Below are 27,104 nucleotides of genomic sequence, written 5' to 3' on the forward strand. Positions count from 1 at the left end.
TCATCGAGGATCTTGGCACGCGTTGCGGTTCGCTCAGAGGAAGCGGAAATCCGCGCTAATCCCAAGGGTGAAGCAGTCGCGAAGCTCTGGCACTCCTCGACGACCAGTCGAGCGCGCAGAACGCTGAATTCGCGGGGGACGCAGGAGTCAAGGACGGGTCTCGAAAAGTTTCCCCATACGACTCGACCAGTATTGAAGTTAACCGAAAAAATAATGTATCAGCTAGTCGACGAAGCGACGAACCATCGAAATTCAATGAATCGAGCTACTTGCTTGCGTCTTTGCAAACGAACGAGAGGGTGGCACACGGACGTGTGCAAATTTCGATGAATACTTCTGTGACACCTGTTAGGTAAGGCTCGTCGAGGAAGTTTGATAGAGGACCTTGGACTTTGCGCGCGACTAAGAGGTTTCACAGGACGGCGGTTATGATGCAGGGGGGCTTACGACCACGGCCCAACGACGGGGATTGTACGTCGCTAACAATGTGTACGAGATGAGTGACGTCGGTGGAACACTTTGTCGCGGAATTTGACGGCGATTAATTCAAGGTTGAGCCGTGCGGCGAGGAACTTGGAACTGCGCGTTTAGCAGGGATGACGAAAGGGGTTGCGCGGGGTGAAACGATAACACTCACGACTTGGAAAGTGATATCTTTGAAAGCACGAAAGCGGGAGAAGGATTTTTCTAGGCGACTGCGACTGTAAGATAGATCCTCTCGTGTCAAATAATTTTTATTCGACAAACTTTTCTCTCGCTTCCATGGCTTCGTATATATTCAAGGCTGTCCAATTTGTGTCAGTTTTTAGCACGCGCCATTTGCGAACGCGTCTAGAAATCTGTGACTGACTGAGACTTAAGGTTTAAAATATTCGTGGCGTTCGAATTCAATGAAAAGATCTCGAAACTATAGCGTCAGTCCCGTGGGGCGACCTCGATGTCGCAAAATGCAATGTTCACAGTCCCGAAATTGCAGAACAGGACGCTGATAATTCCGCAACAGCGAAACCTATACAATTCGATAATTACGAAACTTCTCCCCGGCAACGGTGAAGTTGTGCAAGCTGCCTGGCGCCTTTGCAATTGCGAAATGTCATGGCAACAACGGTGACGAAGCTGTCAGTTCAGCGTCACCGTTTCAAGCGGTGAACACGCCACGCAACGTGACGTTGCAGCTGATCGCGCGACACGCGAGGAAACTTGCTGTTACTCTTGATGCTGATCGTGACTCCACTGTTTCAAAGGGAAACTGTTCGCGGGAAGAAATGCCATGGCCGAATAATGGCACAGCCGAAGGAGAAAGCGAAGGACCTGTCGCGGAAGGGACGATTACTAAGGGCGCATCATTTCCGTCGACGAAATCGTAAACGATCGGACGTTCCGCGTCGATCGCAGACTCGTCGACCTACCGCTGCACGGGAAATGGTCTACAGACTATTCTGCGACCATAAACATAACCAAAGTACTTAATTCCAAAAATTAATTGCCATTTTCAGTCGTGCACGCTGGATTGTTTCGTTAAAACTGCAAAATAAGATCGACTGACGTTAGAAAACTTTACGTGAAACCATTTTTATATCAGAAAGATAATTATTGTAATTACTTGCGTGTTATACGCGCGCAATAAAAAGTAAGTATGTGTACGATGTACATTAAAATAGAGGTAAAAATAAATAATATCGCAGAGAGTAATGATACAAAATAACGTGTAGCTACGTCGACCAGAGCTCGACTCTGTCCTCGAAAAGAAAATCATATTTATCGGAATACCGCGCTCTTTCGAACGTACTCGACGGTAACGATCGACGGTTCTTCCAGAGAGAAGGCAGAGCAGAGGCTACGGAGGTGGCGGCGGAGCCAGCGAAAAAATTCGAAGATATCAGGCCTCGTCTGATAGCTCGTCTCTTCGCGATAGCTCGCCGTCAATCGAGGAGTCCAAGTACACTAAATCCGCGGCAACGTCCGTGGAGAACTTGTCGAGGGTGATGGACGCCGCAAATAGCTCGGGGGCCAGCAGCTCCGAGAACAGCAGCGTATCGAATGTCTCCGTGGAGCCGATTGCGCGCGTTGAATCGATCGACAACACTAGGGTGCTTTTGAAGAAGAAATCTCTGGTGCAGGTCATCAACAACTACATCAAGGCTGGGATAGAAGAAGGTATCCGCGCGATTGATCTTCAATTATTTGGATTTAGATAAGCTCTGCTTGGGAGACTTGTGGTTCGTTAGTTGATATTGGAAATATCAACCCTAATAAGCACCCTATTCGATGTATCTCGGTCTTATTTCTTTCGTATCGCGATATGGTCGAAAAATCTTGATTAAATTAAGGCAAAAAAGTCTTACGCGTGGATAACTTTAGGGAAGCGACAAGCCAAGAAATACATCCGCAAGGCACTATCCTTTGGCGTGAAGTCCGGCTATCTAATACCTGCCGATCCGAAGGGACAAGTGATTCGAATATCCCCGACGTTGATAGGGGCGAGAAGAGGTAACGCGGAATTGCGGAAGAGGCGAAGGAAGGCTCGAAGGGGTGAAAATGAACCGTACACCAGCGGTAGGGAACGCCGTCGATCCACCCCTCTGTGGAATACAAAGAAAACCCCGCGTCGTGAGGACACACCAAAACCGGAGACCCCTCCGCGGAAACGAAGGAAGACTTCCGATTCGAAGATCCCGGAGTCGAACCAGAAAAGGAGGAAGACCGCCAGAAAGAAACCTCTGGAGCGTTCCAAACGCAGTAAAAAGAGGACCACCGGAAGACGCAAGGGGTTAGTGGTTTAATCATCATTGGGTCTCTTCGTGCCTTTGAGATTGTACGGGATGTTCGATCGAATCTCAGGGAAATTTCGGGACGCGACGCTGAAAGTTAAAGGCGAGAGAAAAGTAGAGTAGAATTAAAAACGTGGAGTTGGAAAGTAATTCGAAGTTCGCACGTTTCAGTTACAAATCGATGTCCAACCACTCGAACGTTTCGTTGAACAAAAGCGAGGAGGATCTGCAGATAACAAGAAGAGCGCGAAGCTCCCACAAAATAGCCGAGAAGCAGAAAGCAGACGAGCAAAGAGAGGAGGACCGTAGGAATCGAAGGACCAAATCCTCGCGAGCCAGGAAAGAGGACGGGGGGAATTGCAGAGAAGAATGCCGGGACTCGAGCAACGAGGACGAGGACAGCGTGAAATTCAGCGGAAACGAAGTCAACGAAAGAATCCCGTTAGGACGGCGAAAATCGGCGACCAGTCGAGAGGATGCTCCACGAAATAGCAGCGTACCACCCGGAAATCCCGCGAGAGAAGTGGAGGAATGTCTGGAAACCGCGAATAGGGTGAACGGGGACGACGATACGACTGGAAATGTGAATTAATTTTATACCTTTGTACGTTGGTCTTTTTCTCTATTTTTTTAGAGATTGTATATTTCGAGAAGTTTAAGACTGCAATAAAAATTATTTATAAAATGAACAAGCATTGCATCAACACAATTATGATATAAAATTACTAATAATTTGTATCGCGTATTGGAGAATGTGTTAAAGATGTACCTGAATGCGAGTTTAATTGAACTGTTATTAGAAAAAAAAAACTAGAAAATGAAAATTGCAAGTAATTTGTAGCTAAATTTTAAAGGTTTGATAGAGATTTGTTCAATAAGAGTCTGATTGGACTGTATCGATTCTCTAACCGCGTGAGTATAGAATAAAAGCAATCTTCCGTCGTAAAACGTAATATGGGTAACCACCCAATCGTATGATTCGCTATCGATGGTTTCTGAGTATATCTTGATGTATTTCCAGAATTAAGATTTCTCAGATGGTTACAGTAATTCTACCATTTATTATTTCATATTGCACGAAAATCGTAACAATTTTTTAATTATTTAATTACTTCGAAAGCGAGATAGATCCTCGATAAAATTACTACGACACGTATCTCTCCACTGTTACAAGCATGAAAACACAATTTCCGTTTTAATAAGGAATGTTTCGTCACGTGAGAATTTGAAAACAATTCGTCGCATAGCTCATGTACAACTGTCGAAAATATATCGATAATTCGTCGTGTGAAATGCACGAATGAACAAATCCGAAATGGCGTGGCCACATTTCCATGCAAATTACTCGCGGCGACTACGATCTACGATAAAAGTTTTTATCCCGTGGATGGAGTATTTCACGTTTTCCATCACGAGCGATTAAAACAATTTTTACTAGAGAACTGCAACGACGAAACCACGGAAATTAAATCGCAGATATTCGCCAAGCACCATTACTCTTCCGTACCAATACTGTGATCGTCGTAATTTTACGTTCGTCGAGGATCAATATCGTCGTCGTAAATTTCGAAGATCCATTTTCCTTTTTACGAACTCTGAACACGGTAGAATGAACGTTGGCCTTGCCATCGCGAAACTTGACACGAATACGGGTCCTAAAGTCACGATATTTGGGAAATGTTGATGTCGCACGAGACTCGATGTCGACAGGTACGTGTCGATACCAAAATCTTTCGTACCGTACAAGTCGATGGATTCCCCTGGCCGCTTAAGACGGTGTCACCGATCTCTGGTGCTGGTGTTTGACCCCGTCACCCATCGCGGGCCACTCCATCCAGTGATCGTCGCTATTAGGTTCCACGTGTCGGAAGACTCTCCAGCTTGTGTGTATGTGCGGGTAGGGAAAATGGATGGAAAGGTCAACAGACGGAAAATGGTTCGGATGTTACGATGACACGCTCGCTCGTAATGGTACAGGCGTGGATCTACCACCTACGGCGAAATTGAACTTCGTTTCTTTCCCGCGCGCGCGCGTGCGATAAAGTCGAAGAGTAAAAAGCGTGGAAACTTGTCGAGTGTGTACATTAGCTAATTACCGAATTAAACTGAATTTGAATCTTTCGTACAATAGCTTGTTCAATGAATTTTTAATAACGCAAGCGGAGATTATTTTAGGACGAGGCGATTTCAGCTGATAAATCTGGAGAGCGAACACGCGCAGAGCGGTGATAAATAAAAGCAAGGCCTGCTTTGCTAGGTTTGCGATATGAAAAAAAAAACATGCAAACGTAGTCGATTGCGCGAGATTTCGCTGTTTCGTGGAAAATAAAAAAGGAAAGGCGGAAGGAAGCGACGGGTTAGGACCCGCCTGTTGTGCCCCTCTTCTTTTCTTCAATGTCCTGGAAATTGGCAGACAAAATTTCGCGCCACGATCAATCAACGACCTAGAAAATATTCAGACCGATCGAGGAACTTGACTCGATGCAACGACGGCTCTCGAACGGTTGCGGACACCCGGAAGAATTACGGATCCAACAGTAAGCACAAAATGGCCCCCGTTAAGAGACGTCCTCACACGCGAAGCCATCAGATGAGTGAGTGAAATCACTTTGCACGATGACAAAAATCAAAATGCGTTACCAAATTCTTGTATCGTCCTCGTTCACAGCGCCAGAAAGTTATGCGTTGCAAATAGATGTACATCCCACTCTTTAACTAAACGTGACGTAGATATTTTCCGCAAACGATAAACTATTCAGTAGCTTTGATACTAGAGAATTATCTAATGTGATATTTGCACGCACACTAAGTCGATTAATGGGAAAATACTACAACGTAGTACAATAAAATATAATTAGATATGTCTGTTGCAAGTGAAACACATTCAACCGTCTTTGTCTAACGTATCAATCAGGTGGATACAAAATGGAGTAATTAAAAAGCGCTTGGCTATTTCAAAACTAATTAAATTTCTATCAAATACGAGTGTAATGAAAATTCCGTGAGACGTTAAAGAGGAAAAAATATGTAGCCCTTTCAAGCTCTCTCTCTCTCTATTTCTCTCTGCAGAAACAACGGCGAGTTTCATTTCAACAAATGTTGAACGCAGTTTATTTAATCGTCGCAATATCTGCGCGATTAAGCTACATTTATTCCAGTATAAAAGTACATCGACGGCTACGAAACACTGTTGACCGACTTTTTTGATCGTCGATAAATGCTACAAAAGCAAGACACTTCATTCGTTTTACCTCTATTTTTTTTTCTTTTTTTCGTGATTTGCTATATTTAAAGGGAACGCCCACGGTACGGTACTTTGAGCTCCTTCTGCCATTTTCCACACCGTTCCTTCGAACTTGAATGTCAAGCTTCATTCAATATTTGCAACAAACAGCCTGGTGGAACTCCATTGAAAATTTCCCTCGCGGATTCCGATAACTGTGTACCTTTCCAACGATTCGATGGTTAAAGTCGACTTGCCCCCTTTCACCTGCCACTGTGCACTAAACCCAGCTACTAATTTCTCGTTTCGTTTAATTTTAAACAGCTTCCAGAGGTCAGAACTTCTTGACGTCGAATAAACAATTTGCTACACTCTGAACTTCCAGTGAACAGAGTTTTTTAAATTCTTTAGAAATTGAAAATTATTGTTGTCCTGGGATATTTAGAGATCATAATTTCCCGCATTTGACATTTTGAGATCCTGCAGTTTTCAATTTTAAGACATGTGAATTAAGACCTGGGATATACAATATAATGGTATTTCCATATTGCTTTTTCGCATTGGAATTCCTCTTCATTACTCACTGTCCAAGGTTGAAACACTTTCCAACCGGTTTTTCAAAAGATTACATTCCACTATCCATCCTTGAACTTTCATGAATCGAAGCTTTCATACAACTTTAAAATTCTGCAGAAGATATTCGGATTTCGCATCTATCGCGTACAAAAATCATTACTCGTTGCTCGAAAATTCGTAAAACTAATTGAAGAACGTAATTCGCCGACTTTTTCCAACAACCATCGTTACAACTGCATCCAACCACCGACTAAAGTAGAACGCGTCAGCTTCTACCTAACAATCGAGTCAGATTTGCCGGAAGTTGTAAATTCACGACGAAAAATAGCGTGTTTTTTTTTTTTTTCTTTTATTTCTAAGAGAACCTCGCTCGTGAAGCAGCCTCGAGGTGCGAGATACAGAAAATTTATCGCGTTTCAGAGCTGCGACGCCGTAGACCGAACATCTCCGAGCTGGTATACAAATACCTCAGCGAGAGCGTGAAGGAGGGTGGCGCGGAGGCGTCGAGGAACTGCGACGGTGCAAAGTGCCGCTTTTGCAGCCGACCGAAACCTCGCGAGGAAGTTTTGAATTCCTTGGATTCCCGAGCTGGCAGAGGCATGGCCAACAAACGGAAGGAGTCCGCGAAGAATTCCAAGATCCACCGCGTGAAGAGGCGGCAAACCTCCAGAGAGCAGACGCTCTCGTCCTGCATGCACAGAACCACCAGCAGGGAAGGTTAGAAGGGATGAGAATAAAAGAATGGTGCCAGTTATTGCGCCTGGCGGAGGAAGTTGCTTTTAGATGATACACTGTTAAAGCGAGATTGCGGTGTTTCATTTTATTGCTTCATGAGTTACCAAGGTCATGATTCATCTATATTTCAGTGCAATCTTCCTTTCTTAAAATAGATAGATTTCAGAATAACTTATCGCTGGCTCTATATTCTCTGTTGGTAATTGCTTAATTTATGTTGTCGAGGACTGGGAGGTAATTAGTACATAACAGAATGAATAAAATATAGGGAAACTGAACAGGCCTGTTGAATGCGTTTGTAATAAATGGCTAGTTATCTACGTTTATTTAAAGCCTACTGGAAAGTGACGTAACGAATCATCCCCTCCTCCCATGCCTGAAAGTGATTATTTAATATTTACAAATTAGCTTGACCTTAATCGCTCTTCCAATAACATTTATCATGGCCTGGAGATAATTGTAATCGTTTAATGAGCGTGAAAAGGGTGGACGCTGAACGGTTTTTGTTTCGGTCATACAGTTACACAATCCGATAAAATGTATCATTAACGTAACAGTACCGTGTTGTCGTGAAAACCGATAAAAGGACGATCCAATTTACCGTTCTAGTACTATTGCTTTCAACAAGTTACTGTACATAATAATTTATATTATTTTTAAATTATTATTTGAATAATATTCAAACCAAACTGTCGCTTAATCCTTTGCAAATAAATGTTCGAATAACAGACATTTAAGAGATAGATGAACAAGAGATAGATAAAGGAGGCTCCGCTATACCTCTGTTTATTATCCGCATGTACATCGTATACTAAAGGTGTACTTCCACTTGTTAGTGACCCATCTATTTAGCTCCGCAAAATTGCATCGTTTGTCAGTATCGTTCCCTTGTGACCCTTCAACCCTTTCGCTGTTGAACGTCGCTATAGCAGCCTTCCCTCCGACGTTATATTACAACACGTTACTATAGTGAATTGGTCCTTACTCTGGCATGTCAAAGGACGCCACGCCACCAAAGTGTCGTCCATTTCCCATCTCGCACTTTTTTTTTTCGCACTATCTATACCTTTCATTTTGTAAAAATAAATAGGAATAGCGTAACTTAATCAAGTAACGTAGCTAAGTTTAGTGAAAAGCCGATTATGAACTCTTCGCTGTTGAATTAAAGCTGATGTGCGGGATTGCGCGCCATTGAATGGACGCTTATCACTGATACGCATGAACAGGACTCGAGGAATTCCGCTGTAGTGAATTTTCCTCTCACCTTACAGGGGTGAGGAGGATGAAAAAGTACATCCAAAAGGCGATAAACTTTGGGGTGGAGTCCGGCTACCTGATCCCAAAGGACGAGGCGTACAGGGTCCTGCGCGTATCCTCGGACCTTACGAACGACAGCAATTACACGTTCAGAGTCCGCAAACGCGACAGCACGGTATCGCAAGCTAGGGACAGGAGTCCGCGTCGAACATCACCGATTAGGTTCGAGGATTACGAGGTGCAAGACGCCAGGCGGCGACGAAGACGTGGTCGAAGACGCAGGAGGTCAAGGCGAAGTAGATCGAGGAGCGGGTCGAGAAGAAGGCGAAGGAGATCGCGCAGACGCGGAAGAAGGCGCAGCGCGTAAGTGCATTAAATTAACTTTATTAGCCCGCTGGATTAAAATTTCTGATTAAATGACATGGTTAACGTCGTTTCGCGGGTCGACGTTGTTTTATCGCGCAACTGTGCAGTTTCAAGGAGAAATCTTCGCAGAATTTGAATCGCAACGCAAATATGCCGGTCCCAAAACAATCTACTTAGCGGAGCTAATAGAATTGTCTTAATTCTCGCGAATTCACGATACCTCTTGGAAACGTACAGGTAAGTAAATTATTTCAACGCACAACACGTTCCAGATCTGCTGACGGGGAGGAAGTGGTGCAGATCGAGAACGACGATGACAATTACGACTCCGACAAGCAAGATGAAAGAAAGAAGAACCCAGAGAACGCGAAACGAGACGAGGGCAACGAACAGCTAAACCAATCTGACGGCGAAAAGACGATCGACAAGAAGAGGGAGGACGATGCCTCCGATATGTCCATGGACGACGAGGAGAGCGACGAGGACGAGGACGAGGAGAAGAAGGCGGAGGGTACAACCAAATCGTAACCGCGAGTGCATCGCTAAATTAACCGTGTGACTGTGTCGGAATCATTTCATCGAATGTGTCGCGTAACACGCTTTTATTCGTTCATCGAAATTGGCAAAGTGTCCTGTGAAATTCATCTTGCGCTTATTGACAGTTAATGTGAAAACGTTGCTCCCTTTTATTACGATCGTGGTGATTTATAGAAATGTACAACAATAGATAACCTGTTTTCTGAACAGTAAAACAATAATACGGTGAAACAAGTTATTGTTTTAATGGAGATTTTGGTAAAGCATCGATTTTTCGGCAAAGCAAGTAAAATATATCACTTAAATTCCAAAATTCAAGTTCCAAAATTTGCAAAATGGATTGCAACAGTTATCTTCTTTTATGGGGTAAAATTGATAAAATACAGAAACGTTTCGATTAATTTCCGGAAATAATTTCACGTAAGGGTCGACCATTTTCTGTTTACAGCCTCATCGCAGAAGTGATCCGGGTTTCCCTGCGTATCTCGACATTATGACAACCACAAAACGTTCTCGTCGTGCACCAGTAGTACACGTGGCCTCATAAATTTAGCCCATTATACGTTTCCAGTGGCTCATAAAGAGGTAGCCTAATTTCCCTCTTCTGCTCGTTACATCGATCGTATCTCCACGAAAAGTATACCTGCGTACCGTACGCCTCCGCATCACGGGAACGTTCACCTTTGCCCTGAACGCGAGTAAACGACCCATGATGGAATTATTAAAATGATAGGCAGGGTAAACGATGCAAGAGGTACGTCTGGAAGTCGGTTCGTTTAATCCAGTGATGAGCAGCAACCCCTCTTTCCCACTATCGACGCCCCGTGTTAACCTTCTCAACAAAATCATTTGTTAAATTCAAATAACGAAGTTATTGAAGATACTATTCTTCCTGTAAATTCCTTAAATCGCGATTAACGCCTACTTTCGCATACATCTCGTAATTACCTTTTATGGTGGATGACATTATGCTAAATTCATAAATTGTTTGATTTAATGCATTTGAGAAATTTAGCAGAGAACAGGGTGCTCGTCAGTGATGCTGCTAGTTCAAGGTTAACCATGACAAATGGACACGAACCTTCCTTCGAATGAAACTGACCATTAACGACCCAAGATGTCCCTAAGCTATCTTTCCCTTTTTGTAGCCACCCTAGAGTCACGAAAGTATCGTAGAACCGGTGATCGAGGCTGGAGCGTGAGAGAATCACGCGATTTTCTAGTAATTCGTATGCGTATACTCGTGGCCCAAGGGGTGAAAGGGCTAATTGGATGGGAATAGAGAATACTTGCAACCGGGATGAAAACGCGCACGTGGACATACGAATAGTTTATATTTTATTCCTTCGAGCTTTTATTAGATCTTTGTCACTTGAACATGTGTTTGGGTTTTGTATACGTAATAATGAGAATTAATAATTTTCATTCTTTCCTTTGGACCAACAAGTTTTAGTAAATACCAACTGTTTCCTCGCGAACAAAGGAAATCAGATTATTATAAAGCAAGTCCTTCGTAATTTAAAATATAGATCGACTGCAGAATATTTCTGCGTAACTCAGAAGGTAATCGATACGCCATTATCGTTATTTCAATTCCGTATAAACTTTCTAGAGTTCTGTGGAATCTTCTTTGAGAAAAGTCTGTCAAGGACATGATGATATTCCCTTTCGTAAAACAGTCAACGTTCCGAAAAGTTTCGAATGCTTCGAAAATATTGTAAGTCGAACGCGTACAACAGTTCTCCCTTGGCTGACGAGGAAATCGTGAAATTTAATTAATTATCCGAAAGGTATAAGGCGTATATGTATACACTGTAACTATGTATCTAGTATACTCGGTTCAATCTAATTTTCTCCTGGCGATTTACTTAATTCTTGGCTACACTGTGCGTTCGTAAAACCAACAATTTTCTGGGGCTGGGTTGCTCTTGCCTCGAACAATGTGCTCGTACGATGAATCGTAGCTTTTTGCTGGTCTCGCAGTAAAAACCCTACACCTTCGCGTTTACTCATATAGCTGCGTACACTTGAATAATGAGGGCAAGAGCTGCTTTATTTAAAAAATTGGTTTTTCAAGCAACTGGAAGAAATAGAGAAAATTGGTTTACAACCTATTGCTGCGTACAATATATCAATAGCTCTTCGTACAATATTACAGTTTACTTAAAAACGAAAGAGATGGCCAATCGATAAATACCTCCGATATAACATATTACACCAAAAATGTAATTATAGGATAAAAAATTGTACATTATGTATTAAGCTCGTGTTACGGAAGATTTTATCGACGCATGAAACATCTCTCCCTTTTTCTCTCTCGAGCCTCGAAGGATATTTAAAATGAAACTTTGCTACACGTAGAACTGATCCTACGATTAATTGATACGGACACAAATAGACGTCGAAGATAGCGAATTGGAGAGCGATATTAATGATCACAAAATAATCCGAGAAAAAATGAACCACAAGGCTCGCCATCGATCACCAAATGTAAAACACTCCGCGTTTACAATTCCCGCTAAATAAACTACGAAAACGAGCCTCTCAGCCGCATACACATTTCCTCGTACATTTCAAACCCCCTCCAATTCCACGCGAAACGATCTTCCGCGGTCGGAGATTCATCATGCAACGTCTCCCGGCGAGATTCGCTGCTGGATTTGGCCATGTGCGCGCAGACGAGCACGACTGGCTGGTTGGCGCTCGCGGAATTGCACGAAAAGCACGCGATTTCTTGGTGAACGGGAAGCTGGCACGTTGGTCCAGCGGTCGCGATGGCTTGCAGCCATGACCAAGCACTTGACCTTCGCCAGTCCGTGAACCTAGCCACGAAAATTTACGGCCCCTCTGTTCTCGGTCCGCCCCGTTTCCAAGCCCTCACGCCGCGTATCCTGCGTCCTCGTTCGTCCTGCTGCGTCCTCCGCGCGCGTTATCCTCGTTGCACGCGGACCCAACGGTGCACTCGATCGATCATCGACTGCATCGTCGGCGAAGGGCGCAACCACGTTTCCCGCTTCGACGGCGCACAATGCGACCGAGCCGCAGCTTTTCAACGCGACGAAAGTCGGGAACGGTGTCCCGTACGGTAGTTCGGCTGGGCGGACGAGAAGTTGGGCTGACGGGGGGTTTGGCGTCGCAAAGAGTCGGAGGGTGACGAAACGGGGTGGGTAATGTGAATATTTTGCTCTGGTTTGATCGATGGTCCTTTTCGAGGGGACACCAGTGCCAGTTTGTAGTAGTCGAGTAGTTTGTTTAGGAATTAGCAAGCTATGGAGTCTGTCGAACTGTCTGCGGGTGCGACACGTGACAGTCGTGGCACGGAAATGAATACTGTGACGTGAAGTGTTAATCTGGTCTTCGTGGGTTTGTACAAGAAATTGATTCAACTTATCGAGCATAAATTGAACTGAGATTAAAACGCGTGTACCAACAACAGACACGCTGTACGCACGTATAACAATTAATCTCTACCTGTAACTCTAAACAATCCCCCATCCCGGCCGTCCCATTAAACAACCACTCTGAATCCTCCATTCACCGCAAAGAATCGCACCCATACATCAACACCGCTAGATTTCACCACAATCGCCAACCATTTATACCAACATCCACACCTCTCGTCGCTCTCCACGCGCATTCTTCCTATTCATTCCCAACCCTTCGACCCGCGTTACCACTTCAATTACCCAACCATACAAAATAAGACAATAGAACCGAACCAAAGCCATCCTGGCCAAGCGCCACGCATCTTCGTAATAATCGTAGAAAAAAAGAGAAAGGGTATGTAAAATCGAGCGTGCATACAGTGACTGTAACTCTTCGAACGTCTGAAGCTTTGATGCTGATATGGCACGTATCTCCAACAAAATTAACAGAAGAGGCAATTTTTCATCCCCTGTTTCGATAATTCGTAACGATTCGAAACTTTTAGCCAGTAGTGCACGCATAATTGATAAAAAGTAACCGATGCAATGCGTTCGAACATAGTTTCACGGAGCGGTGCAAGTTTCGACGAGCGTCGACGATTGCGCACCACGTGGATCCGAATTCGCGCCAGTAGGGGTAGACCAGTAGGGGTGGACTGCGGCTGGCGGGTAGGGGCAGCGTCGTTATAGATGAAGAGAGGCGGCGGGCGTCCAGCAACGGCAGACGCACCCTACCTTCTCCCCCCGTGGGTCCGTTGCTTCAGAAGGAAAAACGACGGCTTCAGTCGGCACGCGGCGTCGCGACGCACTCCATCGTACGCGTTTGATCCAGCGGCGGGACGACCACCTTCTCGGGTCCTCTCGTTCGCCGCGAAACGCGAGCATCGGTTTCACGCGATCCATCGGGGTGAGATATTACGAACGCTGTGAAGTGAAAGGGGACGACGTTCCTCTGAATGGACGATCGAACGTTCCATGCAACTCGAATGGGACGGACCTTGAACTTTGGATCAGCCAGCGACCGGGGACGTCCACGCTATGACCATTGCTGAACGGTGAGTTTCAAACAAAAGGGAAAGTTTTGCGGACGATTTGTTATCGTCGTACATGGATTTCGTGTTCTTTTTTTTATTTGGTGTATTTGGTGATTAGACTTGGAGTTCGAGGGAGGAGATCTGATTCGATTAATGGTACGTAAACGATATTGGAAAGTGAACGTGGTAATTGCAGAAATAAGAAATTTTCAAAGTGTTACGCTACCAATGTGAAGATTCGCATAATTTGACAAATGTCTCTCTCTCCGTTAACTTCCTGCTACGATGAAACGATGTCTTATTATGACTTAGTCGAACTCCCTGGCAAACGTTTACAAACAAAGACTCTACGATTTCTTAAGTTGCGCATTCATGGACTTGACTTAGAAGCAATGACACGTAGAATTGTTGGAGTTAACAATGAATGAGACGTCGGTACCGCTACGTACATAAATTAAAATAATCGTGGCGTAGAAATGCATACTTTACTAGACGTTTAATTACCGTGAATGTCTCTCAATCTTGAAATACGAAATATCTACAGAACTCACGGCGTCGAGCAATATATTAACATTCGTTAACACGCGCGAGCTAGGCACTTATAAATCTTCCTGGCGCAGATTTATGGCAGTTTGGATTTTAAGGAACGTTCTGCGCTATCAATTACCGCGACGTTTACATCAGAGCAGTTTCGTGCAATTACGCGGGAATTAACCGAGCGTGGTTTACAGTAATCGCGGTGCGTTCGTGTAACGGAAGGGTAATGAAATCAACGGAAGATACTGCGCGGAGGCGCGTTCGCGTAATTACCGATGAGGCTGGCGGAAAAATTGTATCGATCGACGACCCGACCAATTACGATGATACTTAAGAAAACAATTCCGTTTCCCATTAGTCCGCGTTTATCTAATTGCTATTCGTATTAGAGGAAGAAATTTGATCGATTCTCGTCCGCGTAGCCGTTACTGGAATTAACAAAACGGACTCCATGGAACCTCGAGTATCGCGAACAAATATTACCTCTTGATTAAAGAGAAAATTGATCGGTAAAATAAATAAATAAATAAATAAAAATATCACTTGAAGCTAAAGAATATTATCATTTGATATTTTAACGTTTCTTTCCGCTTCAATTAATTTTGCGATCTCTCAAGATTATTAAAGCTGAACTTGGGCAACTTTTAGTCAAAACCTAGAGATATCATTCTTTACCTGTAAGTTACGCCCATACAGCAACAAGATTAATTACTGGCAAAGCTCTCAGAGAACTTTCAACATTTTAGTACCACTGACGGTATCTAATCTAAAACGGAGGAATGCATAGATTAATTAAGTAGGACCCGAATGCGCCAAGTTCAGAAAACTTTCGACTGGACTCGTCGTCGGTTTGGCAGTCGCTCGCCGGAAAATATTCTTTCCCCGACTTTGTCTCGACTTCCACGCGATTCAAACGTCGACTGTCCGTCGCTGCACTTTTCCGCCCGTGAATCCTCATTTTCCACTCAATTTTCCACCGCCGGCCCCTTTCATTCATTTCCTTCGGTCCCGTGATATTTAAGCCTGAATTCCCGCCGCCCTCGCAAGAAACGATGATGATGAATTCCCGAACGAGACAGAGGAAACTTTACGGCGCGGAAAAGCCCGCGTTTCCGCGATCCCCGACGTATCGCGCTCGGTGAAATAAAATCCAATAATCCTGTCGGCGTTTCGCCTGTAAATTGGCGACTTCTATGCAATTTTATCGACATCCATCTGACAAATGCACATCGGGTCGAAGATTCGATTTCAAGGGATATTGCTCGAGTATCTCCCGCCTCTCAAAGAATTTACTCCTTTACGTTCATTAATTTATTTCATTTCTGCTTACCTCCTTTCCTTTCCTTTTCGTCGCGACGTTGTTCCGTTAAGATCAGACACGCTTTCGTTGGATATCGGTAACTACGATGTATCGTCGTGTTACAAACGTCTATCGTCGATCCGTAAAATTAATTCTCAATTTCCAGTGTTACCTTCTTTTTTATTCGTATCGATAACGTTGCAGCGTATTCAGTGTGTTTCAATATCGATCGTGGGCTGCCCCCCTTTTCATTGTCTATCGTGTTTACTAATTAACCGATCCTACGGGCGACAGTTAAAATATTCAATGAAATCCTGCCGTTCGGACTACGTGCAGAATCCCCCTTGAAATTACGTCGTCACGCAATTCACCGTACCCGCCCCTGCAGACTATCGCTATTATTTATGCCAGCCCGTAGAACGCACTTATACACACAGAATACTTAATACATCGAATCGCTACGATGAGCATTAAAAAATAAATTTAACCAACTTTCTTCAGCACTCTTCTAATTACTTTGCGATCCTCTTTTCGTACTTTCATAATAAACTTTGCAATTCGACCATTAACGGTGTTCTATAATTAAATCGGTTATATAAAATAGTTTCATAACAATCTGTATTAATAAATTCGTAATTCCTATCAAAGAGAAATTATTATGAATTACATAATCTCCACGCGCGTGTAAAGTTCGTTTTGCCTCTACCTTTTTAACTGTACCTTAAGTTGAAACACCTTAAAACCACATTCAACGTAGCTGGAATTGTCTTCGCTCGTTTACGTTCACGTGTGAACATACTCGAGCAAACAAGACGACCAAACTCAATTTTAACGTACAATTGTTCGCGTAACACGTAGCAGTTATCGTCCGAGGGCACGAATTTCTCGTCGAACTGCGAGGTAAAACTAACTTAGAATAACTCGGAGGGAGGAAAGAAGCTTTCATGATACAAAATTGTCAAATCTTATCGCGCCACAGTCAGACGAACTCCACTAAGTCCTCCAGTTCAAACTCTTGTTCAATCTCCAACCAGGTAAAAGGGACTCGTAATGAATCTCTCTGGTTCACACGCGCGTAGCTCTGTCGCCAGGAAACTGTCAGAAGGAGGAAATGTGAATAACGCATCGTTAACGCTGGAACAATTAGAGCTAGATTTATACCTGATTTAGCCGCATCCATCAATTTTACGAGCATTTTCTTCCTTAAACGACTCTACCAATTTCTTCAAAATCTTTCACCAGTCTGTCGATTTTTTTCCACTTCCCTTTTACGTTGATATCGTACGTTCACAAAAATAACAATCGATTTCCTGCCTCGATAAAAGTCGACATATATTCGAACCCAAAGGTAGCTTGATAGTTTCTATAATTTAAGAAAAGGGCTCCAAAGCTGGCCATTTATACAGGTTTACTTCCTCGAGCATTAACCTGGGCGAAGGGTTGGCTGGCCGTCACATGCATGCCACCACCTTCCACCCTGCCGTAACATTGAATTTTATTCTCCGTCCATTTCTATCTTCCATCGCTTTACCTGCCATTTATCTTTTACACAGAGGAAGTATATTCGAAAAATACTACCTGCGTTCACTTTCCCTCGTTACATCAAAAAACAAGCGCCACGAGCATGAACTTTCCTACGCGAAACGAAACGAGAAACGATCCGTCTTTCATATATATATATATAAATACAGAAGGACAGCTGTTTCGTTCAAATGGTAAATTTAATTTCAAATAACAGGCAGAATCTGACGTCGAAATCTTTTTAAAGTCTAGCTATACAGCCACGTGTCCCTTGGATCGCCAGGCGAACGTGCTCCTTCAAGCATATCGCCCACGGATCTATTTCAACAAATGTAATTTTCGTCGAGGACGGTGGCCAAAGACAGATCTCGTCCGGGCGACGTCAATTTTCCAGCGACGCGAGGTCGATTCGACGCCTGACGTTCGGGGTTGCGTGTCCCGAAGAGGGCGAACACGTGTCGCGGAACGTCCGCGAGCCGCACGCTGCCCGTGTGGTTTGAAGAGCGCGCAAATTGCATGTACAGCTGCAATCGGCCAAGATCGTGCGTCCCGCACGTTTCATTCGGAAATACATTGTGACGCCCACGAGAAACTTTGAATAGGGAAACCTTGCGCTCAACGACTGTCCCCGCGAAGGAAGGCAACAATAAGGGTGGCCGTCCTTAACGGCCAGCGTTTTTATCAGCGCGCAATTGCGAGCTCAGCGTTACGCTCGTGCGGATAGGCACTTACGCCGTCGCGAAACTAACGGAACAACGCTTCCTGGCATTGTCATCGAGACGTGTAAACGTCCAGGGATGAGAAAATTCGAGGACAATTCTTGGGGGATGGGACTCTTCTGATATCGCTTCGTTTTACGAAGAGAAATATGAAGAAATTTGAAATGGCAGAATGAGATTGTAGTGAGGTAATTATTTTATTAATTTCACGACGAGAGTAAGTGGGACCAACGAAACTGTGCTATGAAAATTGTCGTTCAGACAAGCGAACGTGCAGAGATGAGAGACACTAAAGAAGATTTTTGCTCTTTGATGTTACTTTACTTTGCGAAGGAGTAGAGAGGGGAATGGAAAAATGTGGAACGAAAGGTCATTGTAGAATCATTGGTAAATTGTTACCTGGCCTATTGTGAAATGATGGAGACTACGGAATGTTCTATAACGAGAAAATCAGGAGAGAATTTTACTTTTTGAATATCGTACCTGGCTTCGATTTTTCCATATTAATATTTCAAAATCGAAGAAAATAGTCCCGTGCCCTGGCATATATCTCTATTATACGTGAACGAATGTAGGTCAGGCTGGCTATATATAGAACCGAGGAAATTAGAGAGATTCAGTTTTGCCTTATATTTCTTTCCTTTGTGAAGGAGTACAGTGGATAGGGTGCAACCTGAAAAGCTGGAATCATAGAGCAGGGCGCTGACAAATTATTTATCTCAAACGTTCCGTAATAAAACAAAAAACGGATCGCACTTTTCGCGAGACCTTCCGATCCACGTAGCGACGCATAAATTAGAATAACAGAATCCCTTTTCCCGTGTTCTTTCAACAAGCCATTAAAAGGAGGGAAACTAAGGAAGGTCGAATAAAAAATTCGAACCTTCGCTTCGGATCTCATGGGCAGAGAAATTCTATTTAGAAGACCTGAATATAAAATCAAAACGACTCGTAGTTCTACTTTGGGGCGATGGAATATTGAGAGAAAGAGAGAGTTGGTAAATATTGAACGAAAGGGCAAAGTCCTCGCGAATTGTTCTCCTTGCGAATTGCGCTGTAAAGAGATAGGGGAAAATTGTTTTCCTCGCGGTCAAGGACTTTTCAATCGTGGTGTTCGAGGAAACGCCGTGCATCTTTCCGTACACACACACACGTATAACGCAAACTCGATCCAACCCCACGTTTCCTCCGCAGCGGAGACGCGCCACCCTTCTTTATCCTCGACTGACTTTCGAGAAATGTATGGGGCGAGCGGTCACACAGACGGTTCGATTCGTCCTCATTCAACCCTAAGATTTAGAGCACGAAAATTCCAACGGATTTAACTAAAAGGACTTTTTCCTGAATACGGCTACGACTTTATACCCGCTCAGATAAGGGGTGAACGTGTAGACAATTTAACGTGAAAATTCTCAAGATTGCCAGGAAAAGTTGGAGCAAAATAGAAAAGGGTTACGTAACAGCTTATGCAACGTTGTAAACGCAGAATTTCAGCTGCTCGGATTTTTTATTGGACATTATATAATCAGAAACTGCATACCTCCAATCGATTATGAAATTGCGTATATAAAATTGATTATAATTACAAGTGATAATTATTACAAGAGTGTATTAAGCATAACGACGAGGATTCGTTGTTCCAAAGATGCAGATCTACTTTAAGAAGCACTCTTCGTCAGTTTTTCACACCTTCTGCAAAAATTGGATTAGTAAATCATACGAGAGCAAATGTATACTTGTTTTCGAGCCTTTTCTCAATCGTTTAGTACAATTCGTAGCAATTAAAAACGAGTTAATACCAGCTAAGTTTACGAGTTAAAAATAATGTTTTATCGTCAATTATCCAACGATCCATTCACACCTTCGGAACAAACGCGCGAAGACAAAGCGTAAGACAGTTCGTTTCTAATTGACACGCGAATCCAGCGATTCGAAACGGACACTTCCGGGGGACGATGAATCATCGCGACGGAATCGCTCCAAGGACAATTGGGAAGCGTACAATAGGGGATGGTTCCCTAGAATTCACCGGAAGTTGCTGGACAAAAGGCTGGAACAGTCGGATAACTCTGGTAAAACGGCGACGAAGTTCACGGAGGGTCGCTTTGCTGTTAGCAATGTTGAACTTTCGGTCCAGAAATTACGTTCGACTACGTCACGTGGATGTCGATGATATCGAGGCGAACTGGAACTTGTTTCGAGCTTATTTTCTCTGCGCTCGGAGTTGGTTGGCGTGCGACGAGCGACGTAACGTGGAATGGAACACGAACACGTGAATATGACCTTTCGTCGAAGGTGCGTGGTCTATTCTCGTGCCAATTTTCGGACGTGGCACATTGTAATTTGGCAATCTTAATGACGATTGATTAGGTCCTTATTGGGTACAGCAGCGAATTTGTGATCTCGAACAGCAACAACTTTCGTTTTTCAATATAAAAGGAATCACGGTACGAGGCGATAATTAAATACAAACACCCAAGAGGATAATTTCACGGAAAAGTAATTATAACGAGTCGCTAACAGCATTATACGCATGTCGACTGCCCGTTACGCTTAAACAAGAGGCAGAAACAAGAGAAGAAGAACGAGAAAAGAAAACGCGAGTTGAAAGATAGGGGGAAGCCTCGCTCTCGTGTATAAAATAAATGGCGCCATAAAAAGTTAGCAAATCGGGTCACAGCTCCGCGTGGACGTAATACAGGATCCAAGGTCTGCTCGGAGGGACCGCAATTTTTAAGCAGTCCTCTCATATTGCGTCTTGCGTCTGACTTGACTCAGAGTGGAGAGCGAACTTTGGTACCCGCTTTGATCGCGTCTCTCCATTCAATCTTCAGCACGTAAACTACTTACCTAGCCGTGCCATCTCGCGCGTCTGCTTTACGCTTCTCCTCAGTTTCGAGCATTTAGTTAGCGAAACGAACTTACAGCAGCTGCGATTTAGCTGCGTTTGCGTTCCTTGGACTTGGTTGGGACCGTGTAAAGTGCATTGTGAGGCGTGGACGAGTATCGTGAACCGCGCGAAGACGCGCGAGGACGACGTTGAGGACGAAGTTCTCCAGGATTCGTGATCGAAAAGCAAAAAGTGACGTGCGATAAGAATTGCACGCGCGATCGATGCGAACGAGTCGCTGAACCCTCTTCGCCAGAGGAAGCATCGCACGTGCAACCCTCCTTGAACGCCCTCCCTATCACCATTCTCTGACGCGCAATGTCCTCCACCCTAGACTCAAAGGCAATCACGGTCCGTCACCACCTTTGACGAGGCGTTGGCTGCTTGGATCCGTCCACGTTACGAGCCCGATATATATTGTATTTAACGACACGCGGTCGGTCAGCAATCGATAGCTTTGTCTATCAGTGTTCGCGGTCGAGCAAACAGGCCCGGAGGTAAGGAGGCTTGTGAACACGCGAATGCTCGAACGGGTAGGGAAAGAGCCAGCCAAAGAGGGCCTCTGAGCGGTGTAGATAAGCGGGGATTGCAACACCCGTGACAAGACACCGAGGAAATTCTGATTTTATCGTCCAACCAACCATCCTCGAGCTATTAATTTCTCCTGCTACTTTTCGATGAAAGAGCATTACTTTCGAGGCAGCCGTTCAGCTCTGGCTTAACCAATAATTGCTGCAGCCAATTCTTTTAATAGCTCTGTATATTGAGGATACAGATCGAGATTAGAAGATTTGTTTGTTATGGTAATTATTAATATTGTCGTAACAATTAGAAGAGTGTGCAGAAAAATTTCTCTTGCTGATATTTGGTCGGGAACTACTTAAACAGTACTCTGGCAAATATTAGCACAGCAATTCGCGGCCAGAACGGCCCCAAAAGATTTTCAAGTAAAAACCTCTGTCTGAAAAGTTCTTTTTCTACCTCAGATTATTCCGCGGACTGGAAGGAGGAAACTTTGGAGAGCACCGCTGATCTCCAAACTCGAGCCTCTGCAGTTAGATAAATGTACCTGTCTCTTAACGTCATCCCTTTCGCAAATACAGAATTTCCCTCTTATCAGCTTGACATTAACGATTGTTAGCCACGGAAAGAAGCTGGGTTAACGAATCGATTCAGATTGCACGTCTAACTATTACCTTCAGAAGTTTACTGTCTACTGTGATTTTTTCTAATTTCTGATTTTTAAATTTCGTAACATAATATATCGATTTTTGGTAACTTCTGGCGAGAGTTGCGATTTCTACGTTAGTCTGGCACAAGATATGTAGCAGTTCTATTCTTTATATTAGAAATTTGGAGGGTGGCTGATGAATTATGTAAATAAATATCGGAATTTAAAAGCGTAATTAAAATACCAGATTCCCTGTTGACGATGCATAAGTCCGAGAAATTTGCAACTTTCGCGGAAATTCCGTAGTTTAATCCCCTCGGAGCATCGTCCTGGGCGTTTCACGATGTAATAATTTCATAAGGAAATGCGATCAACGAGTTCGGTTTTTTGCTCGTCGGTAAGACACGGCCAAAGGAACTTCTTTCCCACTTTTTAACGAGTTATACTCGAGGGACCAAGGTAAAGTGCGGCATAATCGTCACCGTCTCGCGTAGATTACTCGCTTACGCTGCGAACCTAGCGCAGAAATGTCGATCGTTGCAAAACACACATCTATATATATCTTTGTACATTAAAAAGTAGCGATCGCTACTCTTTAATGTACAAAGATTGCAATCGCAACGATTACAGAACGAACAGATTGCCAGGTAATCACGTTATTGGACCGCGGGTTCAGGTAAATCGAGTTGCGAAATTGGAAATAAGAGAAAGAGTGAAAAAAATGCGAGGAAATCTACTTTTTCGCAGCTTGTCTCAACCCATTTAACAGTCGGTCACATTACGCGAAAAAAAAATGAAGAAACCTGTTTACTACGGAAACCAGACCGAGGTAAAAATTGCGTTTCAATTAATTAATTCCAAATCGTTACATTATGAACACTGCTGCGCAACATTTGCGCGCTGTAATGCATCTCGTGGAACGAAAAATTGCAATATCCGCGAATTTTAATTAAAACCGCGTCTCGTCTCGTCTCCGCGTAATTCTCAAATATTGCCAACCGCATGGAAAACGAAGGGGATGTTCTAAAAGAAATATCCCACAAAAGATTTTCACGCTCGAACAATTCCTTTACTTTAATCATCGTTCGTCACGCACCAGCGGGCTTAAAAGAGCGAGAATCATATTTCAGATCGCCACCAAAGGGGGCTCGACGAACGGCGTCAACCCGTCTGGTTGTTGAACCCCCGCCAGACAAAAGGTATCCGAGAAGTGAACGAAGAAACAGAGGCGTTGCGCTGGGAACCGACGTCAAACGCCGATAATTCTTGCCGTTTGTTGTTGTTGTTGCAATTACAAGCGTTGCCGTCGAGCCGACGCGCAACCAGCGAAGGGTTCGTCAAGCGATGATTGCCCCGTTTCCTTCGGTTAACGCGCCTCGCGAGTAAACGTTAGGGGTGGGCGCGCGATCGACGCGCGACATAATTAACGCAGTGGATTTTCGTAGGGTGCTCGAACTCGGGGCTAATTACGAGCTGCTGAGGTTAAAACCGCGTTTCGGTCCTGCGAACGACTGGCTGGTTTTGTACGTCTCTCGAGGGAAACGGGAACACAATCACCGGCGGTGGATCTACAAAGCCTCGAAACTTCTCTGTTCATTAATTTCCAGGCACTGCTACCCCTTTGAACTTTATTCAAGAAACTGCCGTCGGGACAATATCGCGCTTTGAAAATCGAGCCAGGCGTTAACGAGTGCGCGGTAAGATTTTCTACGCGAGGTGAGAAAGGATTTCATCGATACGTTTGTTGGGGTGGAAAATAAGGGTGCTCTCGTCGAATGTTCTATTTAGAATTAGCGATCAATTGTAATTTATTCCATTCATCTGTGAAGAAATTACTGAAACTTCGTATTCTAATTACAAGCAGTTCGCGGTATGATAATTAAAGATAATTAAGCTTGGGTAAGAGAGAACGTGATTACTTCGAACTTTCTTCGCCGCGGTAACTTTCGCGTATGCTTAACCCTTCCTCGAGAATCGCTAATTACTTAACAATCACCTCATAATCGATACCCTCGGATGATCACCGATAATTATGCATTGAAAGACCCCTCAGCTTCTCGAGTTGGAACTTCTTCGTGGAAGTTTAACGTTACACCGCGCTGCGATCCGCCGAACTTGGCTTCGTTAAACTTGTTATCACTCGTTCAGTGATCATCGATGTTCGTTGGAACGAATGGTAATCTTCGAGTCTTCGCGCGCAAAATCTAATGCTCTGTAAAGGCTATTTGAATTCAAAACTCTGCAGTCTCGAAATTTTGCATTACTTTAATAAATAATATTTTCATTTTACATACAGTACATCTTGATGTACTGATAGAAACAAGTGGTAATATCTTAACGTTACCACTGACTTCTATTATTACTGCACAGTGCTAACTTTAGTACAAACGCGAGCATAATTTAACTCTATCTACTGGGCGACAGACTAGCTGGACGTGTCTGGATCTACTGTGCCAGTAGTATAAACATCGCTTCTCATTCAGCTACCGTTGCCATAAGTTCGTATTATAGAAATCAGTAGTATCACCACATGGAGTGTCATCCCACCATAGTGTCTGTTCAGCTATTCAATTTATCTCTTTTTATAATCAAGTCGAATAATATTGTAAACAGTTCGAGAAGATTATTTCTAACTTAATGTAAAGCTTAACTGAAAAACTTAATTTATCACTGAACAAATGGTCCCCTGGCAATTGGATAAGGATTGAAAAAAATTTGAACAATTCAATGACGCGAATGGAAGGAAGGAGAGAGAAGTCGTAGAAGCCACAGGAGGGGTTGACAGTCCGCGCTCGACGCTTAAAGAGGGTATTGCTCCACTGTAAACCCAGATTCTATTTCTGGTACGCACGAAGCTTAGACGTTGCTCGCGATTTAAGTCTGTCTACGATTCCCTCTGGCCGCTTTTTGATTCGCAAACGCCGCGACGTTACCATAAATGCCATTGCCTTAACTTGGTCGCTCGTTGCCGTCATTTTTAAAGCAGCTCAGTTTCGCAGCTCAGTCGTTAAAATAAAACGCGGGTGAATCGTCTCGATTCTCAAACAACTTTCGTTTGAGGAATTAATTCCTCAACGATTTTCACCACGTTGCAACGTCATTAACTGATGCAGAGACGATAATTAACAGAGTCTGTCTGGTTCGCAGCTACATCTGCGACACCAGAGATTACAAGCTTAATCTGTTGGAATTGCGGAAGATACGAGTTCCACGTCAATTGAAAAAAAAAACGAACACGAAGAAACGCTATGTTACGAATAATAAAGTGGAAACAAACACCAAGTATTTCCACCTCTGTGTAAACGAAGAAGCTTAAATAAACGCAAGCGTGAGCTTCCTCGTTGGTTATTATTCTGATAAAAATGTAGACCTTCAGCCTTGCACGTACACAGCAAAATGGAGCTTGCGTTCACCGTTCGATTAAAAACATCGAGCTTTGTTATACCTGACAATTAGCAGTAACGCGAATACTGCTTACAACCGCTTTGTGCCCACCCTATCGACGCACCAAATAAACGAATCTAATTAATAAACTCCAGATCTTTAAAATTCTTTAATCTACAGAATTAACAAGTTTCGAAATCGTTCAGAACCGTTAAAGTTCCAGGGTAAATTTCACGAAAAAATACACGCGAAATTTATCTCTCGCATCGAGTCCTTTACGTTTCGTCCCAGATCCAAACAGAAATACTTGGAGACTCCAGAAAAGTGTCGCACGCAGGGTAGACAGCCCATACTTTATCCGACGATGTTTTAGAGAGGTTTATGCGGCCTCTAAAAGTAGACAGCGTCCTTTTCCGTTACGGACGAGAGCCAAGACGAAGAAATTGCCGGAATGGGATCAATAATTATTTCAAATCGCTGGATCCCCTTTTTACTTTCGACTTAACGTGCTAACCGATCTCGAATCGTTACACCACTGTCTCGTCGTCTAACAGTAAAAGCGCTTCGTAGCTTTGTCCGTGGCCGCACACTTCGCACCTTTGCACGCAAAAGGAATCCGTAACAGGCGCAAAATAAATTACAACCCTTAAGCTGTATCAACTCTTCGCCGTCAAGTCGCACACAACGTTTCCAGCCCAAGTGGATCACGTCCACCGGGGGCTACTTTGAAACGTTGTTCATAATTCCGCTACGTTTTCATACTTCATTAACCATAACGCATTTGCAGTGGTGTATTTCTATTGCGTTAAGCTTTCGCGCGAAGCTGTGTGTTTTATGGGTCTAAAGTCGAGAGGAAGGATGTAATTTCGACTCGACGTAGATAGAAGTAAACGAGCGTGAAAATTTTAAGTACTCCTCCCGATTAAATCTTTGATGGACGATTATCCGCGTGACGTTAAATGTATTACATAGAATTTGCGTCTTTTCACTTGAGAAACGTATCAGTTCTCCTACAGCTGGTCCTGTATCTATGTAGCGTTATATCCGTCTCCGTCGAGTCCTGTTAAATTTCTCTTTACAGAGCGGCACTCTTAAATCATCCGGGTTTTCAAAGATTCATTGTCGCGGCTCATCTCCTCAGGGGAGCGGTTGGCGACGATATCCGGCGGTTCTTTCAGCGCCGGATCTGCCCCAAAGGTGGAAGAAACGAGCGCCAGGCGAGAATTCCTCGCAAAAACTAATTTCATAATGAAGGATTATTCGGAAAATTGACGGATAACGGATTAACCTTCTTTAATGGGCGGTTCGTTCGCTCGTCGGAAGGGAAAATTACAATCGAGTGGAATTTCTCACTTTTAACTGGAAATTCGAGATTAACAATTGTCACGACAAGAGGTATAATAATGTAAGATGGGTAATGATTAACGAATTGAACGCCACGATACCATTGGTGACTCGCCTTAGACTTTTTCCATAATACGTGACTCTCGAGTCAGAGAACACGTTGTACCATAAAGGATTAAAGGGGGTAGAGAAGTGAATTCGTGCGTCCCTCGAATTGGCATTTTCGATCGATGCCTCTGAAAGCAACCGATCGATCCTGATTACCCGGCAATTCGGATGACACGGATCTCTCTTACCTTCGGCCTTTCCGGGAA

The 27,104-nt window shown here is 43.7% G+C and overlaps 3 protein-coding genes across 3 annotated transcripts in view; 2 read left to right on the plus strand and 1 right to left on the minus strand.

The window, feature by feature from the left end:
- The window catches only part of Task7 (TWIK-related acid-sensitive K[+] channel 7), an 86,181-nt gene that overhangs the window by 10,785 nt on the left and 48,292 nt on the right, over positions 1–27,104 (minus strand). The gene's annotated exons all lie outside the window — the stretch shown is intronic.
- Positions 1,282–3,363, plus strand: LOC143430130 (uncharacterized). Its single transcript, XM_076906130.1, has 4 exons — positions 1,282–1,462; positions 1,819–2,157; positions 2,362–2,777; positions 3,004–3,363. The coding sequence occupies exons 1-4, from the start codon at positions 1,282–1,284 to the stop codon at positions 3,361–3,363; spliced, it is 1,296 nt and encodes a 431-aa protein (XP_076762245.1).
- Positions 5,320–9,456, plus strand: LOC143430402 (uncharacterized). Its single transcript, XM_076906669.1, has 4 exons — positions 5,320–5,365; positions 6,991–7,287; positions 8,577–8,925; positions 9,171–9,456. The coding sequence occupies exons 1-4, from the start codon at positions 5,320–5,322 to the stop codon at positions 9,454–9,456; spliced, it is 978 nt and encodes a 325-aa protein (XP_076762784.1).

The sequence above is a fragment of the Xylocopa sonorina genome, chromosome 13 (genome assembly GCF_050948175.1).
Source record: "Xylocopa sonorina isolate GNS202 chromosome 13, iyXylSono1_principal, whole genome shotgun sequence".
Classification (NCBI taxonomy): domain Eukaryota; kingdom Metazoa; phylum Arthropoda; class Insecta; order Hymenoptera; family Apidae; genus Xylocopa; species Xylocopa sonorina.